Source organism: Gymnodraco acuticeps, unplaced genomic scaffold, assembly GCF_902827175.1.
Source record: "Gymnodraco acuticeps unplaced genomic scaffold, fGymAcu1.1, whole genome shotgun sequence".
NCBI lineage: Eukaryota > Metazoa > Chordata > Actinopteri > Perciformes > Bathydraconidae > Gymnodraco > Gymnodraco acuticeps.
Window position 1 is genome coordinate 1,234,586 of NW_022992351.1, and position 10,269 is coordinate 1,244,854.

A 10,269-nucleotide genomic window follows, 5' to 3' on the forward strand; every position below is an offset into this window, starting at 1 on the left:
TTCAAATAATCTATTAATCTGTTTTTGTGTCATTATTTGTATCCATTCAGGCAAAATGTAGTAAAGATGAAGTTAGAACCAGTGGTGGAAAGTACACTTATTCAACTATTTTAAGATCAATGTGCTGCTTTAATGCTGCTTTATTTTTTAGGACGTCTTAATTTAAGAGGGAAGTGTTAAACTATTTACCGTAATACATTTATTTGACAGGCATAGTTACTATTTACTTTGCCTATGATACTATTAGGCCTACATTATAAACGTACACATTGTTAAGAGTAAGGATCAAATGACTGGTTGCCAATCTCGTTAACTTTAACGCAAATTTAAAACAAATACATCCAGCATTAGAGAAAGGTCCAAATAATAAATAGCCTACAAATGTGCAGTGATTTGTTCTTTCTTCCTTCCTCTCCAGTTATTCATTTTACGGCCTCGTATTTATCTTGCAACCCTTTGGAGGAGTCCGACCTAAACTACATGTATTGTTAATACACCTTAATCAGCTTCGACAAAACAATTTTGCTTTCACACTGACACATCTGTAGTGACATTTAATACTGACATGTAACAGTAACAGGAACAGGGAACATTTTAGAAAAAGTTATTTCACTATTGATTTACTTAAGCAGGATTTTGGATGCAGAACTTGTAATAGATCCAGCACTTTTTAGGACTGTATGGATATAAGAAATGAGTAGCCTCGTGCAACTAAAAGTGTGCTTTGGCATACATTAAGTTAGACGTACCTTGTCATTATATTACATAATACCCTTTGTGTTGTTTGGGTGTGCATTGTAGGGTTACATAAACGAGTGTTTGCCTAGCTAGAAATCTAGGTCATACATTGGCTAGTGCATTGGCATTAGCCTTTAGCATGCTGTACGCCTACATATGTAGTCTGTGTGCCTATTTCAGAACACGTTCCGTTTTTTTTACAAATAACACTTACTTCACATAACGAACTACCTTTAGAGTTGATAGGTCTGAGAAAGTTGCAAAACAGGAGGTCTGGAAACATGAGAAAACGTGTTCATACCTGCTGGAAACAAAAGGTAAAGTAGTGATGCCATGCCACCTTGTGGTGAAATAAAATAACCCGGATCCCGGAAGTGAATAGTCTGTTTGCTACTCTTACCATTCACCACTTAGTAATGGGTTAATGTACGCCGTTTACTAATATGGGACCGACGTCAAACGGCACGGTAAGATATACCATAAAGTATATAACAATATATCAAAAACATATGGTAGGTTAGTTCCGCAAGTTGTAATTGTATCTCAACGTCTGCAGTAGGTTAGCATGTAGGCTAGCGTTACCATAATAACAAAAGCATTTCGACAGTGTACATTCAACGTGTTAAAGTAAACAAAACGACATTTTGTCACATGTCTAACTTTCCGTCATTGATGCAGGTAACCAAATACACCACTACTATGTCTAGCTAATATTGTATTTGTTGTGTTGTTAACAAAATGTTCTAAAGCAAAAGCTTATTAGCAAAGTTAGCAGCTAATTACCACGACGAATTACTGATTACTGATTCAGTGGCAACGTAAACGCTCTCATTTCTGTCTTTAATCTCCGTTCTCCTGTCTCTCCACAGTTGCTGAGAAATATAAAGAAGAGAGTTGAAAACACCCCAAGACGTCAGGTGTGAGCCCAAGTGGGTGCAGTTTATCACACCATGTTGGTGACAGCATATCTTGCCATAATTTTCCTGCTTGCCCTGTGTGTTGTCCTGGAGCACACAGCACGCCGCCTCACCCCACCTCAGTCTGCCCCTACTGCTGTAGCCAACCCCGCGTTCCGTCGATTCCAGAGTATATTCCTGCGGGCATACCTTTTGGCTTTGTGGGCAGACTGGCTCCAGGGTCCTTACCTCTACAAACTGTACCGCCACTATAGCTTCCTGGAATCCCAAATAGCGATCTTATATGTGTGTGGCCTGGCCTCCTGTGTTCTGTTTGCCCCTTTTTCAGGCTGGCTCCCTCAAGTCTTGGGCCGCAGACAGACATGTCTTCTCTTCTGCGTATCCTACTCTGCTTGTTGTCTCACCAAGCTGTCCACGGACTACTTTGTTTTGATTGTGGGTCGGATCCTGGGGGGTCTGTCCACATCTCTGCTCACCACCACATTTGAATCCTGGTACGTGCACCGTCATGTAGAAGTACACGATTTTCCCAAGGAGTGGATCCCCAGTACCTTCACCAAAGCTGCTACATGGAATCATGGTCTCGCCGTGGGAGCAGGGCTGGTGGCTAACTTGCTGGCTGAGTGGCTCCACTTGGGGCCGGTGGCTCCCTTTCTCCTGGCTGTCCCCTGCTTGGCGTGCTGTGGCTGGGTGGTGCTAACAGACTGGGGCAAGGAAGAGGCTGAAGAAGGTCTTGAAGGGGAAAAACAGAAACTGCCTCTTGGCACCCCAAATACAGGGGTAGCCCGTTTGTCTGCAAGGGCCCGATTCTCACGCAGCTGCCATGATGGGTTGCGCTGCCTGCTCTCAGACAGGAGAGTCATGCTCTTAGGTGGAGTGCAGGCTCTGTTTGAAAGTGTCCTCTACATTTTTGTTTTTCTGTGGACCCCAGTTCTGGACCCCCATGGGCCCCCTTTGGGAATCGTTTTTTCTTGCCTGATGGCTGCAAGCATGGCTGGCTCCTTGCTCTACCGCCTGGCCACCTCCACCCGTTACCGCCTGCAGCCGGGCCACGTTCTCTGCCTGGCTGTGTTGATGGCCTTCTTCTCTCTCTTTATGTTGACCTTTTCCACCACCCCTGGTCAACCTAGGCCACGTGAATCCTTTCTGGCCTTCCTGCTGCTGGAGCTGGCCAGTGGGCTCTACTTCCCTGCAGTCAGCTTTCTCCACGGCAGGGTGATCCCAGAGGAAAAGCGGCAGAGTGTGCTGGCCTGGTTCCGGCTGCCTCTCCACCTGCTGGCCTGCTTCGGGCTGCTGGCTCTTCATGGGGAGACGGCAGGAACAGGTGGAGGGGAGGAGGGGAACGGCACCAGACACATGTTTGGAGGATGTGCTGTTATGATGCTGGCTGCTTTCATGGCTGTCGTCAGTGTGTTCACTCTGGGTAGAAATGACACAGATCTGAGACTGGAGGGAACCAGAGGGGAGGGGGAGATGGAAAACATATTAAATGATGATTGACTGGTTTTATATCAAATGTACCAGTTTTATGTGACTAAAAGTAGAGAACTTGTGTGTTTCACTTAAAAAGTCATAAAACAATATTTTGCCAAATTACAGCGGAGGAAATCAATGTCTAAAGGGGATATTTTGCTAATTTGAAATAAATTTTCATTTTTACATGTTGCCTTATTACTGTTTTTGTTGTTATTTTTGGGAGATAATTTTTCATATCCTGTCTGTGTATGTATGCTTTGCGAACATGGCCGTATCAACTTTAATTTGTCAAGTAAACTGTTGGAATATCGTAAAACTTCTATCATTCCTTAACCAGATATCATGTCATTGCATCATTGTCACCATCTATAGGGAACAGACATGAAATACTTTACAGAGACCTCAATACAAATCTAAAGGAATGTCATGACTGTTAGTTCTTCCAATATTTCTGTATGTGGTTTTTTCCAACATATTTTTATTTTTATTGAAAAGGAATCTCAAGTTGATCCAAGTTTGAATGTTTCTTCTGCACCATTACAATATCTTCTCTCTGCATTACCTTAACAGTTCTCTGCTCTTTACACTCTGAAATAAAGGTGTGCATATTGTACATAATGAAAATGTTGTTAATTCAACTGGAAATATTATCTACTATTTCGTAACATATTAAGAATTGATAATATTTATTCAGTATAAAATGAATCCAAAATTGGAAGTACCAAATGTCTACTTATATATTTATGTTATAGTAAATGCTGCCCTAGTTACTTGAAACTTGTTTTTGCTTCAATTCATTAAACAAATGCTCTTTAGCATAAAAGTCTAATTTGGCACCAATCATTTCAACAAATATAAAACATTTATTATAGTGAAAATAAAAATGAAAGTGAGCTGTAAATTGTTGATCTTTACTTAAAAAGAAGCCACTTGTTTTATGTTATTCAAATGCAACAGGCCTTTTTACATTTACTGAAAAACATTTAAACCATATTTCACTTTCTCCTAGTTGATTCTGCAGGCCATTCTTCCAGAATTATCTGGATTTCACTTATCACGCACCATCCAGGCATCCATCCTCCCCTTTTTCCCTTCTACATTGGTACAGTCCCAGCTTTTCTCTATGATGCAGCTTCACCTGGATGCAGCTAGAACACCCATCAGTGGGTGAGGGAGGGGTAACTGCACAAGCCTTAACTGCGTTGTTTTGGTGGATTACATCACAAAATCGTCACATGGTGTCCAGTCTGAGCAGGCAAGAGGAGCATTATTAATCCACGGTCCTCTCTCACAGCTGTCAGTACTCTGGCCAGACACTGCAAAAAAAACCTTAAAGAAAGGAGACACCAGAGCCCCATTGACTGGTTGGACTACTGAACAAGACAACAGGAAAAACAGACAGGCATCATGACACAGGGCAAGGTATGACTATGCTTTAATGACTTGCAGTTGCTATTTCTGTCTTATTCTGCATTATGATTGTCTGAGTATTCCATAACAGTCACTTGATATGCTTGTCTCTATCCATCCATTGGTATCACTAATGCTAAATTATTTTTGGTAATACCACCTATTTAGTTGTGAAGATCACCATAATTAGTCATTTGAATCAACTAGAACTTGAGGTAGTGGATTTTTAATAAACAAGTATAATTCTAGCTGATTCATTTAGTGACCTTGTGTTTTTTTTAAAATAATTTCTGCAAATATATTTGTTTATGGTGTGCAATGCGTAACAGTTAAGTATTATGTGTATGATATAATGTATGAATGAAGTGCGTCATGTTGTTTTGCCATGTTGCGTCACCATCACAACACATTTGTTTCTGTAGCTCTGGAAACCAATACGTATTCTCAGTGTGTGCCTCACATAATTTTCTTCCAGCTGGTGAGAATAGTATTTAGAGGGTTTTTGAAAAAATCTGCGGAACATAGATAGCTGATTTTAAACGACCTTCTGGCTTTTATAAGCATAGCTGCCGGCTATTAGCCGGTAGATTATCTTCCAACGCAGTTGAAATCCGATGCTGTGATAATAAATAATGTAGCCTATTAGCGTCAATGACGTGCAGTGAGGGCTACGCAAGCTAGTCTGACGTAGTGACGTGCAATTCCAACTGCTCACATTTCCACTACGGAATCCTATAGTTAAATCCTATTGGCGATGATGATGAACATGCTTATAATTGTTGACATACATAGTTTCACATCAGGGTGAGAGTAATAAACTGAGCTCTATAGGGGTCTTTAAAACTAACGCTTGCGCGCACACTCAAACATTATACACTCAGCCATTTTTTTGGTGCCATTTTGCTGGATTTCCATCCATCCATCCATCCATCCATCTTCTCCCGCTTATCCGTGGTGCCCGGGTCGCGGGGGTAGCAGTTCCAGCAGAGAGCCCCAAACTTTATTTTCCCTGGCGACATCAACCAGCTCTGACTGGGGGATCCCAAGGCGCTCCCAGGCCAGCGAAGAGATATAATCCCTCCACCTCCTAGGTCTACCCCTTGGTCTCTTCTTTGCTGGATTTATTTGTCAATATTTATAGCGTTGCTGCCTGCCCATAGTGATAGCCCTATAGTTGAAATCTACTACCCCAAAATAAACATATGGACATGGGTTACTATTTAAAAAAAAATTGCAAATGTATTTAGGAACCTATCCATGTGAACATATTTTAAGTGGGGGTGGACCTAAAATCCTCTAGGGGGGTCCGGGGCATGCTCCCCCAGAAAGATATACTTTTTTATTTTGGAGTTAAATGCATCAATCTGGTGCATTTTGAGGGGGAATGTTGAGATATAACATACATACATGTACATGTATAGTGTATGACTCCATGTATTACTGTGTACCATATTGTCTATGTAAGTAGCTGCGACTACTACTGTGTTCATTGGTTAGCGCTGTACCACATGATTGATGATGTCACTACCTGGGGTATAGACCGTTGGAAGTCACGCCCCTTCTCTCTCTCTGTCCTCAAGTCTCTTGAGATGTGTGCCTATAATAAATAACGCCGTGATGAATGGCTAAACTTGAACTGCTGAGATTATTCACCTTTCTGCTGCAGGAGACAAAAGGTATAAGTCTAAATCTGCTAACAGGGAAATAAAGAGACTAGATCTATGGAAACACCCATATGAAACATAACTACATTTAAATAGTCATAAAATCATAAGAACATGGCATAACCAATAACATACCATATCCAATATTAAAAAACATTGAAACTTGTTTATTTATTTTCGGTTCATTTAAAGTTGCGAGTGCTGGGCTCCTGAACCAGCTGAAAGAAGGGTAGCAAGTTGTAGTCGTTTTTGAAGAAGAGAATGTGTCAGTGCTCCCCTCTGAAACCATGTAAAATATCAATTGCCATGTTGATGGGTGAAAGCAGGTGACATGTGAGTAAAAGTGTAGGCCTGATGATTCACCTTTAATTGCAGCTTATTTATTTGTGATCCCTTGCATCACAGATGTTCACTTTATTTGATATTTTGTAGGGATTTCTTTCCGATTAAAATCTAGTCTTACTCTCAACTAAAATGTGAAACACACTAAATGGAATGTATAACAAATTGTTCTTTTTTTGTGCTATTATATCAGCTGTTACTTGCAAATAAGAGCGCCAATGGCAGTGGAGAAGTCTTAGTGGCGCCAATTCCTCCCAGCTATGAGGAAGCCACTGCAGGTATACCAACAACTTGTCCTACATTTACTCTTACTGTTAGTGTCGTTTTCTTTTCTAAAGTACATATGGTAATGTTTATCATGTTAATTAATTGTTTTTCTCCAGGCACCAGTGCGCCTTGCTACAATGATTGTGAGATGCTCACAGAGTTCACCTGGGATGACCGTAACATCCGGAGGATCTTCATACGTAAGGTATCGAAATCTTTAGCATTAAATTGATCTCAATATTACATAGTGAATGCTGTGTATCATTGATAATTTACTTCATATTAACATGTTACTCTTAAAAGACCCAACCTGCACATATCTGTACATTTACCGTTATGCAAATGTTTTTATTTATAAGGTGTACACCATCTTGATGATCCAGCTTTTGGTCACTCTCTCTATTGTGGCTCTTTTCACATTCTGGTGAGCTTATAATAAAAATGTTGAACAACATTAAACATGTTTTCTTGGTAGAAATCTTACCTAAGACTGTGTTCTTTTTAGTGACCCTGTGAAGGACTACATTCAAACCAACCCTGGCTGGTATTGGGCATCTTAGTAAGTAACAGGTTTATTTAGTAATACACCATTACTCTGTCGGTTTTGGTTCATGTCTTTCTATCTAGCAAAAATATCTAACTATGTTTTTGTTCTTTAACAGTGCTGTGTTCTTTGTCACATATCTGACCCTGTCCTGCTGCTCTGCACCAAGGTAATGTAAAGGTTCTGAAGACCAGAAATTGACATCCTTGATTGATTCTCAAAAATGTTAAAATAATAACACAAATCACTTTGACTTACTCTTACAGGAGACAGTTTCCATGGAATCTGATTCTGCTTGGCATATTTGTAAGTGCAAGGCAAATATGTATCTTTACATAAATGTTGTTTTCTATATTATAAATGTTATTCCAAAATAAATGTATGAATATATTATATGTAACAAATGCCAGATTTTTCACATGACTATCATGTCTTTTTCAGACCCTCTCCCTATCATACATGACAGGGATGTTGTCCAGGTACACTTCTATATTTTATGCACCATTTTATGTAAATGTGTTCAACCTTGCATTATGTTTTGCTGCTTCAGTCTCTCTTCTTAGTTAGCATGATGGCTTTGCTTTCAGATAATTTTAGCAGCAATGTACTTTTCTACGCTATTTGAGGTTATGTGTTTGGTTTGACATTTCTTGAAACATTTTCAGTACGTTTTGTTGCATGTGTCTTTTTTTAATAGTTTCTATAACACCAAGTCAGTGGTATTGTGTCTGGGCATCACAGCAGCAGTCTGTCTCCTGGTTACAGTCTTCAGCTTTCAATCTAAGGTGAGAAAAAAACCCACTATTTCCTTAACTGTATATCATATATTATGTGATATACTGTATGCATGATTAACAGTAAAAATCATGTCAAGTCAGCTTTTCACATTGTGAGAATAACACAGGGTTGATGTCATGTGTTTCCTCCATCCAGATTGATCTGACATCATACCAAGGGGTGCTCTTTGTCTTCTGCATGGTGATGTTTGTCTCCGGGATAGTGCTGGCAATGGTCCTTCCCTATCATTATGTAAGTACGAGAATCCAAATAGAGCCACTACACCAGTTATTTATCAGGCAAGACTAAAACGTGCATTTTGAGTCCACCAAGATAAAGTTTGATCAAATACAAATGTTAATTTAAAGTCTGAGATTCACATAAGACTAGTGCAGACTTTACTAAAAACGGATATCACTGTACCATCATATGCTTTCAAATATGAACGAGTGTCTTTTGTGTGTGGTGACCTAAACACTGACATTGCATGTTTTTCCCATTTAGGTACCCTGGTTGGATGCCACCTACGCTGTCTTGGGAGCAATACTGTTCACCATGGTAAGAGTAATGATGCTGTTAGGCTATATCTAATATCAACTATAAATAACCAGATCCATGAGAATCAAAATAACCAAAAAGATGTCGTGCTTGCTGTTTTTTTTTCTGTTTCAGTTTTTAGCATTTGATACCCAGCTCATCATGGGTAACAAACGCTACAGCATTAGTCCAGAAGAGTACGTCTTTGCCACTCTCAACATCTACCTGGATATCATCTATATCTTCTCCTTCTTCCTCCAAATCTTTGGAACAAAAAATGATTAAACCATTGGCCCACTGGTATACAAGAGTTGGGATTTTAGGTGGACAAGATCAAAGTATTTTGAAGGTTTGTGATTTGTGGTGACAATGCTTCCAATTGTAACAACTTCATTTTTTTCCTGATCCTGATTAGGCCACACATAATTTGTTAATCTTATGTACAGCTATACACTTACATAGATATGTGTCAGTGTTCAAATCCAAAATGTCTACAACCTTTCCCTCTTCTCTAGCATGTTGTAAACCTACACCACATCATAGGGTTAGCTTACTAGCTTTTCCAGCAGGAAACAATCATTGATCTTCCTCCATTTTAAATAGATAAAACATACTGTGAGTGTTCATATAAAGCTGTATTGGTGTCTTTATGTCCATTCCTGCCTATAAATCAAATGTGTATTGCACACAATAGATGTCAGTGCTCTTCAATAGGTATGTGATCTACAATTAAATATGCATGGCTCTTAAAAAGCCTTAACTTTGCCAATATAGTCATCCTACCATTTGGCTATTGGGGGAGTGGATTTTGTGACTGAAGGCACACATATGTCTTTAAAAAATACTATTTTTGTGTTTCCAAGAAGATCCAATGTTGTCTGAATACTGTGAATTACAAGAAACACTTTCACTCTTGACAATCTGAAAATGTTATTTATTTGATTTGGGATGTTGCTTCACTTCTGCCTTGATTTGTTACCCATGTTTACTCTGTAGTCCATGTGTTTATTTTCTCATACTTTTATTCCGCTTAACTTAACTCTGAGGCTGTCATTTATTGCATTCACATTGTTTATTATGTAATTTGTTTAATATGTATGTTTGAATCTAAAATGTTTTGAGTTAAATATATTTAGTGAAAAAATAGATATGTGGCATTCTGGTCCTATTTATTTTTAAGTATTTCATTTGTTTGAAGTGGTGACACTTGATAATTAAATGAAACAGTGCCATACATGCATGGAATCTCATGTAACTTTTGATAAGGCCTGCAGTTGTAGAAAGGCTTGAATGCTGTATTTCATGACATTTGAAGTGTATTTTTTATGACCGAACGAGATATATATTTCAGAAAGTGTGAGTTTAAAACATGAAATGAATTCATAAGTCGTCTAAAGTGGCCTACTATCTTTATTTGATGATATTGATGAAATATATTGTGTTAAGAGCACCCTGCATTTCATCGAAGCATTGGTGTTACTGTTTTTAATTTATTAAAGAGTGGATGTGTATGAATGAACTCTCTTGGTCTCTATCATTTAACCAATAATACATCTCTTTAACTGATTACCTTTATTTAGTCTGTGTTACTCATGTA

At 39.0% G+C, this 10,269-nt stretch overlaps 2 protein-coding genes across 2 annotated transcripts; both read left to right on the forward strand.

The window, feature by feature from the left end:
- The first annotated feature begins 1,072 nt into the window (after positions 1 to 1,072).
- mfsd5 (major facilitator superfamily domain containing 5) lies at positions 1,073 to 3,749 on the forward strand. The gene is made up of 2 exons (XM_034209305.1): positions 1,073 to 1,205; positions 1,608 to 3,749. The coding sequence occupies exon 2, from the start codon at positions 1,689 to 1,691 to the stop codon at positions 3,153 to 3,155; it is 1,467 nt and encodes a 488-aa protein (XP_034065196.1). The 5' UTR covers positions 1,073 to 1,205; positions 1,608 to 1,688; the 3' UTR covers positions 3,156 to 3,749.
- A 510-nt stretch (positions 3,750 to 4,259) lies between these two features.
- LOC117541942 (protein lifeguard 2-like) lies at positions 4,260 to 10,187 on the forward strand. The gene is made up of 12 exons (XM_034209306.1): positions 4,260 to 4,553; positions 6,741 to 6,825; positions 6,931 to 7,019; positions 7,174 to 7,238; positions 7,320 to 7,373; positions 7,477 to 7,527; positions 7,625 to 7,664; positions 7,800 to 7,837; positions 8,056 to 8,143; positions 8,292 to 8,387; positions 8,640 to 8,693; positions 8,808 to 10,187. The coding sequence occupies exons 1-12, from the start codon at positions 4,539 to 4,541 to the stop codon at positions 8,955 to 8,957; spliced, it is 825 nt and encodes a 274-aa protein (XP_034065197.1). The 5' UTR covers positions 4,260 to 4,538; the 3' UTR covers positions 8,958 to 10,187.
- Positions 10,188 to 10,269: the final 82 nt, after the last annotated feature.

Coding starts and splice junctions, on each gene's coding strand:
- mfsd5 (XM_034209305.1), top strand. CDS start 1,689: ATGTTGGTGACAGCATATCTTGCCATAATTTTCCTGCTTGCCCTGTGT.
- LOC117541942 (XM_034209306.1), top strand. Junction 7,374..7,476: donor GGCTGGTATTGGGCATCTTA/GTAAGTAACAGG, acceptor GTTCTTTAACAG/TGCTGTGTTCTTTGTCACAT. Junction 8,144..8,291: donor TCTTCAGCTTTCAATCTAAG/GTGAGAAAAAAA, acceptor TCCTCCATCCAG/ATTGATCTGACATCATACCA.